Here is a 20,984-nt window from a genome sequence, read left to right on the forward strand (position 1 = left end):
ATGGCTAAAAAAATTCGAAGAGTAAAATCTGCTTTACCTCCAGTTAAAAAAAAAAACCAAAAAAAAAAACAAAACCAAAAAACCCAAAAAAAAAACCCCACAAAAAAACAACACCCCCCAAAAAACCAAAACAAAACAAAAAGGAAAAAGAAAAAAAAAGTATAAACTACCCTACATATGTTAATAATTGTCTGGGGTGGGAGTCAAGGAAGGAGGAGGCTGGCTTCTAAGTAAACAATGCAAAAAAAGACAAAGAGGTCCCCACTGATGTAAAACAATAAAAGCAGTTTTCTCAGCAGTCTCAGCTTAGCAAGCCTGAGGGTCTGTATTTTAAACCCCAGTGGCCTGACGTCACTCACCCTGATGGTGTGTGTGAAGGAAGCTATCTCTCTGCGTTGACTGACCTGAAAAGTGTTTTCAAAGCCCAGTGGGCTAATGTCACTCACACCAACGGTGGATGGTGGGATCTCTCAGGGTGGCAGCCTGGGGGAAGTGAGCTGCAACACCAGCAGCCGATCATCACTCACTCTGATGGCAGGGGGTCAGCTGGGATTCTTTGGTGGCCTCCCGGGCAATAGTTAAAAAGAAGATTTTGGTTCACATGTCAATGTCTAGCTTGAAAGCAGTGAGTATAAAAAGTGATTTTTTTTTAACTTTTTTTTTTTTTTTTTTTTTTTTTTAAATTGAGGTTCACCCGTGGCAGCAGTGTAGCCAGGAAGGGGAGTTTCCCTGTGAGGCTGTTTGATTGCATGTGAAGCTTACAATGGAGCTGGCTCTGCCTGGTTTTAATTTTTTTCTCCTGTATGAGCTGAGATGTTTTATTCCCCCATACTTGAGGTGTGGGGGAGGGGAATGAAATCCAGACAGCTCCAACTGCACTTTAAATTTCATATACATTCAAACAGACTTTGAGAATATTGTCAGCTTTCTTACCAACCTGGTTGCCATATAGAGAATGTAAATACATACGAAAATACCAAAACATGATGTTCTTATGCTAACTCATCTTTTAATGCAGAAATTGACATTTGGGACAAATTCTTCCATGAAATTTATCCTGACACCTAAAACATGGTAAGTTTTTCAAAGGACTATATAAGAAGAGCTGTCTTTGTCCCAGTGCAAATACTCAAAAAAATAGTAACTGCAACTGCAGTTGATATTTCATCAGCAAAAGACATTATTTTGGACAGAATGAAGCCAATACAGTCACTAGTTACAGAGCAAGCTCTACAAAGATACCATTTTCAAGTGAAAAATTAGCATTTTAAGTTCTAGTCCTATAAAAGTTAGTGAATGTGAATTAGTTAGTGTATGTTAAGCTGTCATGCTTAGATGTCTGAAGGGTCAGAATCTGAGTGTTATTCAACACTGAAATCATAGCTTCTGTATCTAAATGCAATAGATCCAATAAAGAAAATGGAACTGTGAATATACACTGGCAGCTATAGCCAGTATAATGTTTGCTTATATGTTGTAACCCCTTTCTACCAGTTCCATGCTGTTACACTGTTGAGATCTTTGAGGCTGGTGCTATTGTTTCCTGCGGAGTTCCTCTGCGCCACCCAGAAAACAAACCAATTCAAAGCAACAACACATTAAAGAATAGCTCAAGAATTCTACTTTTCACTGCTAACTGTGGTTTATTCAAGACTATGAAGTCATTTGTACCAGAACTGATTTTCTCAGGCATGGAGTAAAGCTGTGAAACCTCAGCCTTGCAGGAAAAAGTAAAAGGTTACTTTTTTCTCCCCGTTCTCACAATGTGTGTAGCTCACATACGTGAAGAGAAAATATGACTCTAACTCTGTATAGTTAAGCTAATAAGCTTTCTCATAGAGTGAGACAATAGGCACTATGAGCATACTGTACAGCACAATAAGTGCTGGCACATTAACTGTTTCAGTCTTGAGGGACAGTGTTTCACAGTGTATCAGTGACAGAAGACCAGCTTGCAGCCATAATTATGAATGAAAAGTTTATGCCTTCGTGAAAGTATAGGCTTCTGATTCTTCTGCAGTCACCTCAAGGAATGATGCCATGAGTTATTTTGGGGAACACAGCATTTAACACTAAAGACTATTACGCACAAATTCCTTACTACAACCTAAGACATGATATACTACATAATGTTGTAGTATATGTATTAATACTTTTACACAATTACAAGCCAATCAAATAAAACAGTATACATTCAACTTAAACCTATGTAGGAATATCTTATCCACTTCTAAAACTGAAGAAATAGCAGGAGATAGAAAAATTCATCTCTCTCCCCTTCTCAGGCACCAGACTGCAAGGGACTCTTGGTGCATATTAATTTCACGGTAAACTGTGTACTTGGAATTGCCACACATGCTGTCTCTGGAGAGCTATGGTTATTTGTCTTGAAACAGTGTCTCATGTCTGTGACTACTATACAGTAATACTTCAGTAACAAATGCTATGGTTACGTTATATTAGTAAATAAACAGTCCAAGGACCCTTTTGTACCCCCATACAGCTCAGTTTACATGGCACTGATCACATCCATGGAGCTAAGCTCTTTCCTCTCTTCTTCCCTGCTCCAAAAAAATAATCCAAAACCCAGAATGGCCTCATCCACACAGTTTATTAGGAACAGTCCCAGTCCCATGCTGATTCCCAGACTGTGCTCAGACATTGTTTGGGATGGTGCTAATTGGTGAGGCCCAAAACATTTCCAGGGACTGTGCTAGCAATTAGCAGCATGTTCACTTGCACACATGCTCAAGCTCATCAGTTGCTGTGATCTAGGACAAGACAGTCCTGTTACTGCTGCTGCTAAAAAGCAGCTCCTGAATTTGGCACCCTCCTTTGGCAGATTCAGTTCATAAGGTGACAGGTCCAAATTCCAGCTGCCATGTGCTACCTCTGCTATCTCCTCACCCAAAGAAGAGGTAGCACAGCAGTTTAAAGGACTGAGCCACACGATGCATGAAAGCCTTCATGTGCTTCTCAAACCTATGGGTCCATCTCCAACAGTAAAAGAACATACCAGACATGAAGATCTTTAAAGCTGGATCTACCCCAAAGATCTCCGGGGTAGATCCATGATAATCAACCAGCTCATGCAAAGCTGACAGACTAAAAGAGTGCCTCAGTTTACAGCAAACCCCTCAAAGGGCAACTGGCCTCACCCAACCCTTTGTGAGCTTTTGAATAGCTGTAAAATCTTCCTCCGCTTCAAAAAATGACAGAACATTTCTTCTTGCTGAAACATCCTGAGAGGGGTGAGGTTAGATTAGCTGGAGCAAGCCTGAGTTGGTGTGAATGCCTCCTATAAATCACCATCTCTCAAGCACTTGAAAAAGATTTTGAAATACAGTGAGAAAAACTGATTAATTTCGTGAGGTGCAGATATTCTTACTATGTCTATCTTCGAGTGACGGAAGTTCCAGTGTGAGAGACAGCATGCATTATTAGGCTGATAATTGATACAGTTAGAAAAAAAAAATCACAAAAATCCCCCTGGGGAACAGAGGTTTTCAAGTCTTTCTCTCAAAATGCCCAAAGAAAAACTGGTAAGTTAAATAGTATGGGATATTTCCACCTGAATTTAACAAAGGGTATCACCTCCCGTATAAGACATTTCATTACTACAAAACTACTTTTTTCTCTTACTACATTTGACTTTGAAGATACTCAATAATGATTGACAAATCAGTTCTATTAAGATGATTTACAACACAAAATATTTCACAAATTCTCCCCAATACATTATTTCACTATTATTGGTGAAAGGTCTTGTGTTTAATTAGGTTCTTATAATACAATTTTATTGTGTGTTGCTTGTTTATTATCAGAAATCAAAGGCCTGTTGATTTACTGCAGAAGACATTTGTTGAAAGTCTGTTCAGCTTTTCATTAGAACTGTTCTACTTCCAGCTTCCTTTATTTGGAGCAGGAAAATGTTGAATTTACTTCTTGTGCAGTGTTTCTGTAGCTGACCATGTCAAATTGCTGTCAAAATCAAGACCAAGGATGTCTTCTTCTGGAGCCAAATAGTTAGTCTAAACTAACATCTCCTCCTGTAGGAATTTTTTTTTTTTTTTTTTTTTTTTTTTTTTTTCAGTTCAAGCTGAATCTTTTAGCTGTTTAGCTGTTTTCGAAATGTCAACAGATTTCTGATACAAAATACATAGAATAATTCTAAGAATTCCAGGTTCACTCCTCCCTGGAGTCCTTCACAGCATTACAGATGATAATATAACACCGTGCCTTTGCACCACACATTGCTAGAAATTTTATTTGAAGCTTTGGCACTTCAAATTTTGGCACTTTGGCACACGATTGCATTTGATTCTTGCTGTATAGCAACCTGTCTTCTTTAACCACAAACACAGCATGCTAGTGTTTCCAGGGTGCTCAGTATGGATACTTCCTTTTAATTTATCAAAAAATACAACTCCACGTTGTGTCTTGTCAGTCTTCTTTGCTTGAATATAGGACACAAGGCTGGGAGAGATTTGAAAATAAAACAGATCCTAAAAGAACCACAGCTATGTTAGGAGTTATAGATACATAACATATATATTATATATATGTATCTATTGTTCACCTTGGTGAACCAATGTGGATCCATTTAAGCAGTGACGTAACATGTATTTCAAAAAGCAGGTGTAAGATGGCAGAAAGTTGCCTGTGAACTAACGTAATGGCAAAGAATTGGGCCATAAATACCCATCCCGCAGCTTTTGTGCCCAGACGGGACAGGCTGGGACACCGGCCCAGGGGCACCGCCAAAGCGTTGACACTCCGGCCACCCCACCCCACCCCACCCAATCCCATCCCACTGCATCCCATCCATCCCAGCCCTGCCAGCGGGGCGGTGAGGCCTGCACCGTCCCCGTCGGGGTCCCGTTCCCCGCCACCGAGAAGATGGCGTCACGCCCCAAACTGCTAGAAAATATTTCGGGGGCGAACACGTAGCTGGGGGGAACGGAACGGCCCGCCCTAAACTCTGGGCAAAGTGCCCAACCTTCCCCATCGTCCCCCACCCCTCCCTTTCTCCCTTTCCCGCTCCCCGTGGCGCCCCGGCCCTCCCAGCCCGCCCCTCCTGCCCCTGACGTTCCCTCCCGCTCCCTCTCTCCGCCCTCGCCTTCGCGTTTCCTGGCTGGGCGGAGGAGGTTTGACCCTGCGACGCCGCCGTCTCTCAGCGGCTGCGGCGAGCGTCATGGCGGCGGCTCTCTCAATGTCAGCGGTTCTGAGGCAGTTTGTCGTGAGGAGCGGGGTTGCCGCGTCCCGCCTGTCGCCGGCCAGGTAATGGGCACTTGCGGGCGATCAGCCGCCCTGCCCGGCCGCACCGCCGCGGGCAGGGGCCCTGCGGCGGCCCGCGAGAGCGGCCGCGCTCCGAGGAAGGCTGACCTAGGCCTAGGGCTTCGCCGCGGCCAGCTGGGGCGCCGGGACGGGGACGTCGCGCAGGGCCCCGCCGCGAGCCACGGGTGTCCGGGCTGCCAGCGGGCACCTGCCCGGCGCATTCTGCTGCGGGCTCGGCGCCTCTCTCCGCGGGTGGCCTCGCTGTTTCCCTCGCTGTTTCCCTCGCTGTTTCCCTCGCTGTTTCCCTCGCTGTTTCCCTCGCTGTTTCCCTCGCTGTTTCCCTCGCTGTTTTCCTCGCTGTTTGTTTCCCTCGCAGTGACTGACCGGCCGGGTGTCCTTGAGACGCCCAGAGGTCGGGAGCTGATAGAGACAGCAGAGGAGCCCCGCTGCCAGGCATCCGGAGGGGGCGATGGCTCCTTCCATCGTCAGCACGGCCTTCCCAAAGATTTGCACCCCTTTGCCTTCCTCTGTACCCTTTAGCTCTTCCTCTTCGTACCCCCCGCAAGATCTGTTACTTTTTTTAAGGGGTTACACGCCTTTTGTTTTACTGCGTCTTTTAAATGACGGTGGAAATCGCTTTATCATTTTTGGTGGCACTTTGCAGTTTTTTTTCTGAAATGCGGAGGCCTGTATTGAAAGTCCAGTGTGTGACCCAACTTTTAGCTGAAGATGTGTGTGTTTACTTCTGCGCATGTCACAGGACACAGATTTTTGTAAAGTTCACTTGTAGTCAGGAGGAAACATATTGTTCAGTGCCATTATCTATGATTTTTACTTTTCCGTCTACTTAAATCTGTACATATATGTACGTACAGATTGTGTACATATATATATGTACTGGATTCAGTAAGGCTGAAAAATTCATGCGTAAATATGTGTATATACATATATTTCAGTAACTTTTAAAAATCTATGAGATAGTTATGTATTTTTATATACATATAAACACACATAGAGAACTATATATACATGCACATATAGAGGAAGGGCTATCAGCATACTATTTTTTCTCACTTTATCTATGACTGTCCAATTGGTTACTGCTGCTTCCCTCTTGAAGTGTTATTTGTTACAGTACTAGAGTTAATCCTCAGTCTCATTATAATGCTTTGGATTCTGTGAATATGAATTTAGAAATTCCTCTATGCTGGTGTCACGTTTAACTGCTCATTTCTGCTCTTCTAGTCTTCTGTGGCACAGACAGAGCTGTTGCCAGTGTCATATGATAAATTGGATCAGTCAGATGATTCAGGTTAAAAGTTATTTTGTTTGTTTGTTTTAGAGTTCTACCACTTTACTTTCTTACTTTAATTTTTTTTTTTTTTTTTTTTTTTTTTCCAAACTCACAGTAGGATGTAGCAGGGTGGAGTGAACAGCATAGAAATGGGAGGTAAAAACTGTTTCAGTTGGCATTTCTTCCAAGAAATTTCTTCTTTGAAAAAGTGCCTTTGGTTCCTTCCTTGCCACAGCAGGGAAACAGGAATTAGTGTCCCTTAATACTTTAATAAGAGGGAGGTTGAAGATAACTTACTTGAGGGGAACTGGAACATAGACTTCACATTTCTTAGGAGAGTGGCCTGATCATGAATCTGCAGGTTTCTTGGAGAAGAGGCAGGGAAGAGCACTATGAATTTTTCTTATTTAAAGTTTTACGCATCTTTGCAATCATTGCATGTTGGAAGAATGAGAATAAATTCTACCTTTTGGTGATGAAGAGTTGTTTTGGATAGCAGTAAGTAGTAGTTTTGGCAGTATGAAGGAGCAGTTAAGGCTGTCATTCACTGCGTGATTTTTGTAAAGTAATAATCTTCATGGTGCAGTGGGCACTGAAACGTGTCTCTCCTCAGTTACTATTTTGTATGAAAAATATTGTTAACCAGCCTTTGCAGTCTCCCTGCTTGGAAGGGAAAAATCAAGGTATATAATTTCATAAAAGGTTTCAAGGCTCTAAATTTTAAATTCAAGATGCCTTCATGCAGCTCGTATTGAGTCAGTTAGATGGAGGTGCATGGGAGGAAGTGTCTTCTGTGCTTTCTGTTGCTTCTTAAAAGCAGCGCTTTGGTTTGTTTCATTTGTGGATGCTTTTCTTGCATACCATTTAATCCTTTGTGTTTTACTAGAAATCTAGATGACTCCAGTATCATAACTATCAATAGACAGGTAGCTGTCTCAAAGGTTGGCAGTACAAAATCCCATTTCTTGCTTTAGTGTCTCACATATGTTGCAAAAAGGGGATAAAGGAACTTCCCTACCTCACAGAGTTGTGAATAATCTCGCAATAAAAAACATTCAAGCATATTTTCCAGTTATAATGATTGCTGACCATCCAAAAGCTCATTTCCTTGAGAAGTCAGTGGTTTGCAGCATGTCTTGCAATTGGATATACAGATTGTACAGTACTGGTTTTCTTTCAGAAAAACATTTTTGCAGATGCAGTTTGCTGCAAGAGGGTTCTTTTTTACAGTATATTCAGAGTATGTTTAAAGTCTTTGTCTAATCTATGTATTTGCCAATCTGTAGGGAGAATGTACAGCAGTTTGCTAGATGGGTGTCTTAAAGTAAATGTTACAATTAAGATAATACTGTTAGGAGATGACTGATGAAGATGCTGGAATTGTCAGCTGTGACGGTATTTGAATGATTTTTCTGCCACTTTAGCACTGTGGTTTTGTTCACTCAGATTTAGAGCAAGGTTTGGTCAAGTTTGGTTCAGGTTTTTTAAGTTACAGTTTTGTGTTATTTGCCTAAATAAGATTAGGAAAGTAACACAGCTTATTGTTCGAGCACTGTAGAATTAAAGTTAAAGCTCTCAAACAGTAGTTTTATTTTCAGTGTTTTCTGCAGATTTTTGCATGTGAAACTTCTGATAGTTCTTCGGTTTTCAGAACTTAAACTACAGAAACTGCCTCTGATTTTGAAAACAATTTCCAAGATCACTTTCCAATTGTCACAAGACTCTACGATTTATAGACTCATAGAATCTTTTAGGTTGAAAAAGACCATGGGGTCCAACTGTAAACCTAACATTGCAAAGTGCAACACTAAACCATGTCCCAGAGTGCCACATCTGTACTTCTATTAAATTCCCCCATTTCTGTGAGTTATATTTGGTTCTTACAAATACTTTGACATCCTCTAAGACTGACTTTATCAGTACATGTTGAAGCACTTCAAAATATGCATGGCCAAGCTGCCTGATCATTCTGGACTGGTTACTGGTGGCACAACAAGGATTTAAATGTTCAGTCCTAAGTTAAGAGAACATATTGCTACCAACATGCATGACTATGCATGACTAGTTTAAATCATTGGAACAGTGATTATTGAGTTCATCATTATTTTGTTTTGGTGGTAAGCCTAATAGATCATCAGCAAATGGATTGAACTGATACAAAAAGTAGAAGTGTCTCCTTCTCAAGTTTTCAAGTTCTGGCTTTTTTGTTACATGTCCATACTAGGCTATGTGTTAAAATAAGGTATCGTAGACTTCCCAGATGTAGATCTGAGTAGACCAGAGAGATCTAGACAAAGATGTGCGAAGTTCTTACTCCGTTTGGTTACTAGAAGCTCTGTTTAGCCAGTCCTAGTGCTACCCAGTGCAATATTTTTGTTCAGTTTGGAAAAAATGGCATCTTGCAGCAGTTGTATTACTCATTTTTTCATCCAGATGTAATTCATGTTTGCTACTCTTGAATAATGTGTAAGGTAATGTACGTGTGGTGTGGTTTGGGTTCAGACACATCAGAAGCTTTGGGTTTCTTTAAAAAAATAGTTCTGCAGCGTTTAACTTCATCTAAATTAATTCCAATGGCTTACTGCATTTGCAAACCGGACCTGGAATAAAATTTCAAGACAAGGGAAGAAGTTCTTTGAGGTCTTTCCCTTGCTGAGTAAGTGATATACAAAGTTTCATTTTGTTTCTTCATAGGTGAAAAAAAACACCCTTTAAAATATATATTTAACTTGTTTTTTACAATGTTTTATTCTATAACTGTTTTGTTTTTAATGCATATCAGAGAAGGTGCAGTGAATCAGCGTATCCTACAAAAATATAACTGTAAACTGAAATGTGAAATAAAGCTTCAGGAATTTTTTTGTCCATAGGATTGTAATGATAGGGAGGTTTGGAACAGACTCAAGGTGAAAGATACGGATAGACAAATGGACATAGCAAGGGTGGGAAAAGATGAAAACCACTTCAAGTTTGTACACTTAATGAGTCTAAGTTTAAATAACAAGACTCCAGGCAGCTGTGAGTGTTTGATCTTGCAGACAGCCCAAAGCAGTAGTTTGGTAGATGTTCTATATATCTAAGTGTATAATTCATTTACAAAATATTCTCTTTCCCTCTATCCACACATTTCAAATAATGATTGTGTAAATAAGAGAGGGTCTAGCTGCCAAATCTTGCAGATTCACTGTGACTGAAAGCATTATCAGTGGTTATTTTTTAATGTTGTATGTCCTTTGATGGTCATTTGGTGTCTGGCACTCGCAAAGGAAGGCTCTGTTTCCCCATCAGTTTTGCATACTTTGAGGAAGAGAGGAGATTACTGACATTTAGGATGACTTGAGTCCTTTTGCAATATTTCACACGGGATCTCAAAGTTGCTAATCCATCACTATTTGCTTCTGTTCCCTAAGACTGGATGGGACACCATACTGTCTTATTTATGACTGGGTGTTAATGGATATGCGCCTTTAGTATGAGGTCAGAGTGCCTCTCATGAGCCAGAATGGTGTTTACAATTTTCTGCTTTTGACTTTTCTCGCTGACATTGTGAGAAGTAGGGTGTAGGAATTCTCCCTATTTCCTTTAAAATGGGAAAAAGGAGTTTTGGAAGGCCCCCATAGAGAAAAGGAGATGTTAGATGTAATAAAACATTAGAGCAGCAGAATATTGCTATCAAAGTGAAGAATTCTTTCACAGATTAATAAAATGAAGAAGTGAAAAATACCATGTACCATGTGGTTTAGCTGCCTTCTGATGCACAACTTATCTCTCAGTGAGCTAAGATATAGATCATTCTTGCTCTTAAGGTTTTATGGGATTCCCGTAATGTTTCTAAAAGTTCACGTACTTTCAGTATTTGCCCAGGCAAGGAAGAGGATGAGTGGAAAGATGTCGAATAAGAAGGATAGAAGGGGAAAAGAGGTTGGGAGAGTGAAAGTTTGAAAATGGGGGTATGAGATGTGTTGGGGGAGAGATGTGTTGTGGAAATGGCTTTTTTTTTAGGGTGATTATGGACAAAAGTAGAGCAGGAGTTACCACAGCAAGATGTTCCGCATGACGCTTAAATTGGTATTTATAATTGGGCACATCACTGGGAGTGATTTATTTTAATTACATTTGTTTTCTTTGCTTTTGGAAGTAGAAACTCAAGCAAGGAGGAATGACAGGCTTTTCAGCAAGAGAAGGTATAATAGACATGAACAGACAGAAGTTTAAGGTATGTTTGTGTTGAAAGATAACTGGTAAATAAGCTATGTTCCTGCTGCTGCACTAGAACAGCTGAAAGAGTTTCTTAACATCTCTGTGGCAACTAGTCATTGCAGGTAATTTATTTAAAGTTTGGCATAAAAAAAGAAAACAAAAAAACCTGTCTCTATAGGTATAGAAGTAACTTTTTGTCCAGGTCTACTGATCTGAGAATCTAATAATCTTCTTAGTATGAAGAATCTCACGAAAACAAAAGAAAAAAACCAGCAACCAAAGAAGCCTCAGAGGTTAGAGGTGAAGTTTGTTGGCAGTGGTATCTTAGAGCAGACGGACTACTTTCCTTGAGGGACTACACTGTTTAAAAATTTGGTTCTGATTCTGAATTTGAAAATGACAGATACTTTTGTTTTCAAAGCAAAATTCCAAACATTTATATGGAAAAGGCTTTCATGTTGATGTTTCCCAATACCAAATATTTGGTATATCAAGGTTTGAGAGAAATGTACTTGTAGAAATTGTTTCAATAACTTCAAGCACTGTTTTTGTTTTTAATTAAGCAAACAAATTAATTAATGGAAATATTATGAAATGCCATAGAACACGTGACAAGGGAAGTTTGAAAGCCAGATGTCAATACAATGACTTTCAAACCTATGTTAATAAAGAATAAAATTTGCTTTGGTAGTGGTGGTTTTACATACCTGGTTCAGCAGGCTTAACTCATACTGGAAACACTACTTTTTGGGTTACAACAATATAAGTTCGAGCATTGTGACTCAATTAACCCGTTATTCCGTTATATATCTCAATTTTATGCAATATTTATATATGATTGTAAAACCCAGAAGGCAGTTGGGTTGTATTTCTGACTGCTAGTAACTGTAACTTTGAAAGCTCTTCTTCACAAAAACAAGTACTACCAAAATGTGCAAGTGAGATTCAGAAGTTGTTTCAAAACGCAGAGTACCTTGAGGATTTAATTGTATCTCATTAACACACAGCTTTGATCTTTCTGTCACAACTAGGCGCAAGCAAAATCAGCATCTGTTGTTTCTTTTGGGAAGAAATGAATGCGCATCAACTCTACAGTAGGAATTCTCAAGTGTATTAGTCCAATGTAACAGGGTCTTCCCTGTGGCGCTGTAGGAAGTCTGTTGTTAAGCACATGCTGATTAATACTGAGGATTAATATTGAAGATGTTAATATTGAGGATGTTAATACTGAGGGTGGAAACACTAGTTACAGTTAATCAGTTTGATATATTTTCTTGTGCTATATTTTCAGGGTTGCTTTTGCTGACATCTTTGATATTTTATGGACAAATTCTTTGCTTAGTATGGTAAAAATTTATAATCTCCACCCTTTGACTCTTTCTGTCAGTTTTTCAATTTTATTTTTTTCATAATTTGTGAACTTTAAGCATGCTTTGAAAACAGTGTTAGGCATAAGGTGAATTTTTGGACATACAGAGACAATGACTAATTCTGTCTGGGTCTACAACAGTCTTGTTCATAGTGACAGTTGTGACTGTTCATTGTGACTGCAATTGCTTGTGGTACAGGAAAATAACTTCTTAAATTTGTGTGGTTGTGGTTCTTTGAAAGTAAGCCTTTGGAGGGTTTTTTTGTTTTTTGAGTGGGTTTTTGTGTGTGTGTGTGTTTGGGGGGGGGTGTTGTGTTTTTTTGGTTGTTTTCATTTTGTTGTTGTTGTTTTGTTGTTGTTTTGTTGTTGTTTTGTTGTTGTTTTGTTGTTGTTTTATTATTATTTTTACCCCAATGACTGAAATTAAATTAGTTTTTATTTTGAGAAAAACTAGAAATTAAAGATGTCTCAGCTTCCAGGCAGTTATTGATTATTCCACTGTGGACCAAATTGTCTGTTATTGATTAATTGTTCAGTAAGAGACTGAAATGCTGAGAGGCTTATATTGGTAGCAGGGAAGCTTGAACCTGCTCACAAATAGCTTAAAAAAAAGTTTAAAAAAGAAGGTTTTTTTTTATATTACTATTTTCAGTACCTTTGTATAATCCCTAAGAGTTTATTGTTTATATGTTTTGACCATGTGCATATTTTCATTCTCATGACAATATGGTAGATTTTTATTAGCATTTAAAATTATTTTATCAGAATTTGATTGTCTCACAAAGTGTACCTCCAAACTTTCTTACATGACATCCTTCATCATTTCTTTAAAAAATACTATTAAATTAGCAGGAGGCAAGCTAAACGTTTAACATTGCCTTCATTTAATGCATATTTCAGAGTCTGAGTGTCAAAGTGCAGAGTTCTTCCCTCCCACCAGTATAGAAATCTGTTTAGGTACCGTTTTGTTAACAAGCCACTTTCTAGCAGCACTAATTTCTAATGTCTGTCCAACCTAATCTTCCCTGTGACTGATATTGGGAAAGTAACTTAACTTTTGACTCTACAAGACAGATTGTAGGCAGCTCTAGAATGTGTGTGGGCCAACAATTCTTGCAGCTGCTTATTCTTACAGCGTTAACATGGAAACTTCCATAAACAGCTTCTCTTAATTATTTCTTAAGAAAAGATTTTAAAAGATAAGATTTTATATACTTGGAGACCTACCTTTTTTGGATCTATATTCTATATGCAAATACTTCCGATGCTGTCATTTTCTATGAATCTAATAATGTTCTGCTAAATGTTAGTCATGACATTTGTTTCAAAGTCCAAACCAAAATTTTGTTGCAGATGGTAACTGCTATTCTTTTCTATATATTTCAGTAGTAGATTTTTAGGGATTTTACATCTGATGTCAATATTGTTCAGAAGTACTATCTTTCATTGTAAAACCAGAGATACAGTTTGTGACTGTTTAAAGATCCAAGAATAAACTTCTACTTCCAGTAGAACTACTTTATTTTAAATGAAATAATAAAATCTGCAGAGATCTTCATGCAGTAGCTTTGCGTGTTCTATCATGTATTCAAAGTGTATTTGTTTGTGCTGTGTAAGTAATCTGAAGGGAAATTCTGCAGCAGAGATGTTTTGTCCTATGTCAGTGTTGATTGTTCCTACCAGAGAAAGAGACAAATTATCTGAATGTTGTCTGAACTGGAATTCAAGAATGGAGTTCACATTTGAGGCACCAGTTTTGCCTTAAGGGTTTATTCCGCTTTAGAAAAGAATGAGCAATAGCAAGTCTAGCAGTTTCCTTTCAGAGAGTTAATAGATGCTTATAGTAAGGATATGAAAAGAAACTAGGAAAAGGAAAGAGTAATACTAGTGGAGGAGAGGGCTAGTGTGCAAGAGTACAAGAGGCTGTACAAATAGGGTAGCTGATGAGGTTATTTTTATTCTCAAAGGTGAGTTCTCAAAAAATTCCTGTAAGCTATGTTTACATTAATAAATAGCAGTAAATGTAAAAAAAATGAAGTGAAGAAGAGCTCTTGGTTTTCTTTTAAAGCAGACTCCATTTAAGTAGCTTGGCAGTTTCATTATATTACTCTTGTGACATAAAATAATTTATCCTTCATCAGTTTAAGGACCTATTGTCCCAAGACAGGAGGTGCTCTGATATATTGTGCTCTAGAATAAAGGATTTTTATTTTTTCCCCCTAAATTAGCACCAATAGCAGTTAAAGTTTTGATGTGATAGTTGTTTAAAAAAACTTGTGCTGGAGACAGTTGCATAGTTTGCAGACTGCAATGTATGTCTGAAGTCCACCCAGACAACAGGACTGAACAGGACTGAAGTCAGACTGCAGCTTGGGTGAGGCATCTAGCCAGGCACATGAGCAAGAGCCAGAGCCAGAGCCATGGCTGGGGATGGATACCCTTAATGATGTTTCCCTGTCAAAGCGTGAAAACCCAGAACTGAGTTTACATGGGCCTTCTGTAACACAGGCCACAGGGTGGGTGTTCCTCGAATCTCTGAGTGAGGCTGGCCACGGCCATTAAGGCCTTTTAGTGCCCTTAGGGTTCTGATTGCATAGTCTGACAAAGCTCGTCTTCAGACTTTTCATATTAAGAACATAAGGTGATTTGAAAACTCAGATTATAATCTTGTGTGTATGATGGCAGCATTGGTGTATCTTCTTTGCATGTTACTCAGAAGGTAAAGATTTATTGACATTTCATGGGAGTTGTTCCACTCAGATGTGTGTGGAAAATCAGGTTGGAAATATGTTAACAGAGGAATGATGTGGACAAGCAGAAAACTTTAAAAATTACCTGTGGCATGATCAGGGTGTGGGATATAATGGAGAGTAGCTAAGGTATCTGGTAGCTGTAGAATAGCGACAGTTCTAAGAAGAGTCAAGTACAAAAGCTTGATAGCAGGAGGGAAACTGAAAAGTAAAGTGACTGAGACAAAGCAAAGTTGGCAAAGCAAGTATAAAATAAAATTATACACAATAGTATCAGCTAGATTATACCATTCTTATCTGGAGCAGCTGCTGAAAGCATATAGTTCTGAAAAGTGATCTGTCTTTCATATCCCGTTTGTGAGGCATTTGGCTCTCAAGTGTTTTTTATGAAGTACTGCAAACATAAATGAATAGATAGCCCTTACATACCTTTTTCATAGCTGCCCAACAACTGAAGCTTACTAGACAAATGACTTTATTTTTTTGAAACATTATGAATCAAAATGTAGTTTTCCAGTAACACTTCAAATGATTCTTATTTGTGCTGTAGTTTAGCTGAATAGTTTACAGTTCAAGTGTTTGAAGGCATTAAATGAAAAAAACATTGACTTTATTTTTGTGCCATGTTTTACAGACCTTGATATTACCAGAGATTGTTAGAAGTATTACTTAAGCCTGGAAGTGTGGTCAAATAGACAAGCTAAATAAAGAGGAAAGAATAGGGATGAAATACAGGACTGTGCTATGCCATAGACTGGTTTTCTAATGCTGAGGAATCTTTTCTCTTTTTTTTGGTTGTTTGATTGTACATGATTCAAAGGCTCTTTTTCAGAATGCATAAACCTCCCTAAGACAGAGGTGGGTTGTGGAACATTAGTTTCATTCCTCGGAGTTTTGGAATTAAACCCTTTGTCTTTTGTTGCTCTTACTATAAAGAGAGCACAGTTTTTAGTTGTGGTCTAGTTGTATGAATGCCTAAATGTCTATGTGTGGGGAGAAGCCTGACATTTAGAAAGCACAGAGCAAATATGTCACCTGTGTATTTTGTTATCATTCCCTACATAACTTCTCCCTCTTCGTTTTTAACCTTATGAGGCTTTCTGAGTAGCTAATTTAAAATTCAGTTTCTAGTTGATACGGGCTGTGCAGCGTTTCTGGTATTATTTGCCTTTCGACTGACTTGCATGCAAGAGGTTTCCACTGGTCCATGGGGAACCTTCTGTTCTCAAATTATGATCTGAAGTTAATTTCTAAGATTACATCGTCTGGTTTGGAGAGTAGCATGTAATGAAATTGCTAATCAGTAGCTGTTCATGTGGCAGCAGTTCAGAGCTCCTGTCACCTGCCAGCAGTTGGACATCTTATAAATTATGTATTGCTGTAAAAGTAATACAGCAGATCTTTCATAACGAGTTCTAGGATTTCTAGTACAAAAACTCTTTAAATCTGTTTGAGAAGATTTTTTTCTTAACATGTTAAGCCCCCCTCCCAGAAATATTTCTAGTCTGTTTGCCACATCCTGGGAGAGGCCACTGGCATACTTTGAGTTATGTGCATATTGAGGTGTAGAAGTACTGTCATTACGTTTTTCAATAGCTGCAAATAGCTGGCTAGTGGGCAGCTCAAATGGGCTCTTCAAGTCAGGGGCAATGCAGGCTTGTCCCTAAGAGCTAACTTTCCTTACTCCTTGTTGTTAAGGAGGGAAACTGATGGTAGGCAACTCAGGCCATGCCTTAATAGAGCTGACTTTGTTCTGGGGATTTTACTGGCATGCCAGGAGTTGCTTCAAGTGCTCTGGTCCTGCAATAGTTATGCAAGAGCTACAGCTGTGTTTGCAAAGTGCTGTGGTTCAGCTGATACCTTGGTTGTCTGTTGGCAGCATTTTCCTCTCTTGAGATAAAGTAGAACCTGAAGTAGCTAAATTTTGATTATTTTCTAGTTAACATTTACTACTGAAAAATGTAATTAATATTTCAAAAGGCTGGTGAACTTAACATTTAGTTTTTAAAATGCATACTAGGTTACAAGCTACAAGTAAAATGCTTATAGCTATTTTCATGTATACTGATATGACTGTTGCTACTCTTCATAATGGAGATTTGCCTAATGCAAAAGCACAGTAAATTCCTCTCTTGTGCTTGTAAAGCATGTGTGAGGGAAAAAAGTAAATGTATTTTACATAGGAACTTTTTAGCAGCAGAAGCAGTGTTTATATATTTCTATTTCAATTTTGATCTTTTTTGCCATGTAATAAAAAAATCAGTAGTTTAGATTAAATAAATAAGTACTGCTTTCATCTGTTCATTAACAGGTAATATTGTGTTTATAATTTAACATAATTGTTTGTAGGCAGAGGAAAACCTAGGATGTGCCAGTGGTGTTTGATAGTGTAACTATAAATGGAGAACTTGCTTCATCCTCCAATCTCAAATGTTATTAATGCATTTCATACTATAAAAGAGAACTAAATGGTCTCCATAGGCAGTGTTTGGGATATTGGGACATTATAAGAATGTATATATATAAGAATGTATATACAGTAGTAACTGTATTCTAGTAAAAGTAAAATAACATGGACTGTTAAGTCACTGTCACTTTTAATTACAATACTTAGTCTACTACCAAGGAATTATTGTCCCACTCCAGTTCATCTTGCGCAAGTTCAGCTTTACAGAAATGCATTATGTTGGGGTTCAATGCTGAGATCTGTACTATATTTGACATTGTATAACAGACAGTCATTAATGTCTGCATTTTATATGGGAGAGCATTACAGTAATTTGGTTTTGGTCTGCTTAATTGCAGCATGTGACTAGGTTGGATGTTATGGAAGTTCTGAGCTGGCACTGTTTCCGTGTTCTTTTTGTTCAGAATTTATTGTCTTTGTTGTGGCTGTACACTGTGAAGTTTATCTTATTCATCGTAAGTGCCATGATATTAAAAAGGGTTGGTTTTCTAAGAATGATTATCTGTTCAGTGTATTGAATGTTTCATCACAGCTTCTGTGTGTATGTATAGACACACCTACTGATGCTCTGGTCATTCAGTATTGGAATACTTAAAACACCATTTAAACTAACATCTTAATGAATTCTTTAATTTTTCAGGAGGCATATGAGGTTTTCTTCAAGTCCTTGTTTCATCTTTCTGTTGTGCTTTGATTACCTGTGCTGTGATACCTGATTTTCTTTAATATATCTCCAACAATTGACCAAAAGGGGGTGCTAATAGGTCCATCAGATGCGTTGCATAAAGAGTTTAAGGAGCCTTCTTTTGTGCAGTCAGTTAAATCTCAGCTACTGGATCAGATCAGGTAAATACAAGTTTTTGTATCTGCTGTTGCATAGCATGTTGTTGAGTGCATTGCTCTTCATGGAAGGCAAGTTTGTGTCTTGTAAATATGGCTGCTTCTCATATTCCACTAGGCTTTATGAGAGATTCTTTGGGAAATTTCCAGAAGCTCTCTGATAAGCATTCTCTTCTGTAAGACTTCCATTTGTTGTTCCATTTACACAGTTAAAACCAAAAGCATATAGAGGTAAACTACAAGCTACTTAGCAGATGTTTATGGAGTTCAGATTTGTTGAGTTTGGATGATTGAATAGAGATATTCGGTGATAAAAGTTCAATGCCTTAATATCCTTCAATTTCTTCACTGTATGTTTTCTCCAGTTCAATAGAATTGGTTAAGGGTGTCAATGTAGCTGCAGCCTCAAATATAAGAAGGGAAGAGGAGAAGTATGTTTCCTGAAACAAGTAGCTCTGCTATGTCTTTGTCCCACAGTGGGATAAGATGATTGAGAGACGTGATACTGTTGTGAATATTGTTGTGAAGGGTAGAGAATGGCTTCTCAATGGACCTGTCCATTTGTGTAGCAGGGATATGAAACCCATTTGTGCCTTGTCTGGAACAGCAAATGACTGTGGGAGTGCACACTTCTTGTGGAAGACCCATGGTTAGATGATCACAGCATTTGTTTTTCCAAGATACGCAATACCTATAGAAATTTTTGAATTCTACAAATTTAATTTTCACTAGTATTTGTCATTAATTAATTCCCTCTTACTGAACTAAGGTAAGAGTATTTTTAAAGTATTTAATAAGAAGACCATATAATGCAGTCTTTGCTAATTTTCTGTGCGTATCTCTATTTAATATGAAAGAAATTTAGTGAACTGTAGAAATTCTAAATTATAATGAAATTATAATAAATGATAGAAGCTATTAAATTAGAGAAGTAAAAAAGGTGATACAGGGTCATATAGATCAAGTTTAAGGAATTTAGGTGCCCAGCACTCTGTTATGTGGTGAGGAGGGCATACAGCTTTTATAACGGCAAACCAAATGATCATATGAGTGATGATCTCTTTGTAGCCAAAGAAGCTGCTAAACTCTCTTTCCAAGTTACTTAAGTTTGTGGAAACACAAAGGCAACTCTGTATTTGTGTGGCTAACCTATAAGGAACAGGATGGAATCTTCCACTAAGAGTGACTAGGAATTTTGAGAGAGAGAATAAGCTTGTAGAGGAGGAATGTGATGCTGGGTGCATCTGAAGGAAGAATCCCAGAAAGACAAACCTCAGCAAGAGAACTTTGCTGTCTGAGTCCTTGTGGGTTAGATGTGGTATCTTTACCAACCATATAGCCAGGCCATATAGCTAATGAAAGAAAAACAATTTAGGGACTAGAAGGCCTTAATGAAAGGTGGGTTATGGTCCAAGAAGCTGCAGATTGCATTAGCCACATAATTTCCAGCATTATCCCAGCAGATATGAATGAATTTGCAAGATTATAAAGGGCAAGGGTGCCTTTTTTAATTTAATTTTAATAAAATATTTAATAAAATAAAAATTTAATAAAATTTTATTTTAATAAAATTTTATTTTAATAAAATTTAATTTTACTTTTGTCTACATGGTTTTGAACATTTTTTAAAAAGGTTAACTGTTCTCAAATCTTTGCATATACATCAGACCTCTTCACAGAGCAGGGTTCAGAGAACTTCTCAATTCATAGTTTATATTCTTTTCAGTTCAGAAAGGACCAGTTTGATTGAATAATTGAATATCCTTCTTTGGCCATATACTCAGTAGGGTTGTAAACCCCGTAGCACATGAGTTCTAGAATACCTGCAAAGTAATACTTAGATACTAAAATTACTGGAATAGGGAAGAAACTGATTTTCCCATTACAGTGGTTTTGGCCTAGTTTAAGGTTGGAAGTTATGTGGCTTCAGCTGCTTGCCACTGGAACGCAAATATAATGCTGCTGTTCTGAAGGCTGTTAGGATAACTTTTCTACTAGTGTGTTTTCCAATAAGGACCATCTAAGAACTGTTCCTTGTAGCATACCACAGTATTGTATCTGTTATATTTTTATTATGTATGTCTACAAATTAAGGAAGTAAGAGCTGTGTTGAGTCAGAAGCTCTGTAAGACAGAGCTTTTGAGTCAACAGGGTAGTTATAATTCCACCATTTATGAAATTCCAGTGTTCCCTTGCACTGGGAAAAGTCATCTTTTCCAAAATTCCCTTATAGACAGATTTTGTAATTTTACATAGGAACAGATGTGTCTGTCCATGTCACAAAGTTGGATGATTCTGTAAACTTTGTTACTGACTTTGTGTTTTTCGTGATGTGGAGAAGTTTTGTGGTTATTGTAAATTAAAAGTAATTTAGTAGAGTGTAATCTGTGTTAGAAGCATAGATTTTTGGAAATCTGCATTTGAAATATTACTGAACTGAACTTTGTTTTGGTTTCTTAGCTTTGTAAGATTCTTGTGGCTTGCTTTGTAGTCACTAATTTCAGATTCTGTTCTAATGTAGGTCTTACTTTTTAAAAACTTTACTATGCCAATATTGTCTGAAAATTGAATGCTGAGTTAGTGTGTTACATCCAATGCAGCTAGATCAATTAGATTATTAAGTTCCTATCTTCAAATGCATTCACACCAGAATCAACATAAGTTGGAGAGAAATTTAGGAAAGATGACATAGATGCTTGTGATTTGCAGTATATTCCCACACTTAGGTCTTCAATGTTTCCATGGCTTACTAGAATGTGGTAGAAGATAAGCTTTTTTTAAATTCTT

The 20,984-nt window shown here is 38.1% G+C and overlaps 1 protein-coding gene across 1 annotated transcript in view; it reads left to right on the plus strand.

The window, feature by feature from the left end:
- Positions 1 to 5,120: 5,120 nt before the first annotated feature.
- Positions 5,121 to 20,984, plus strand: part of NDUFS4 (NADH:ubiquinone oxidoreductase subunit S4) — a 45,951-nt gene continuing 30,087 nt past the window's right edge. Inside the window, exon 1 of the mRNA XM_071731881.1 lies at positions 5,121 to 5,280. Coding sequence (XP_071587982.1) covers positions 5,195 to 5,280 — 86 coding nt within the window. The 5' untranslated portion in view covers positions 5,121 to 5,194. The remainder of the gene's footprint in view (positions 5,281 to 20,984) is intronic.

The sequence above is a fragment of the Heliangelus exortis genome, chromosome Z (assembly GCF_036169615.1).
Source record: "Heliangelus exortis chromosome Z, bHelExo1.hap1, whole genome shotgun sequence".
Lineage (NCBI taxonomy): Eukaryota > Metazoa > Chordata > Aves > Apodiformes > Trochilidae > Heliangelus > Heliangelus exortis.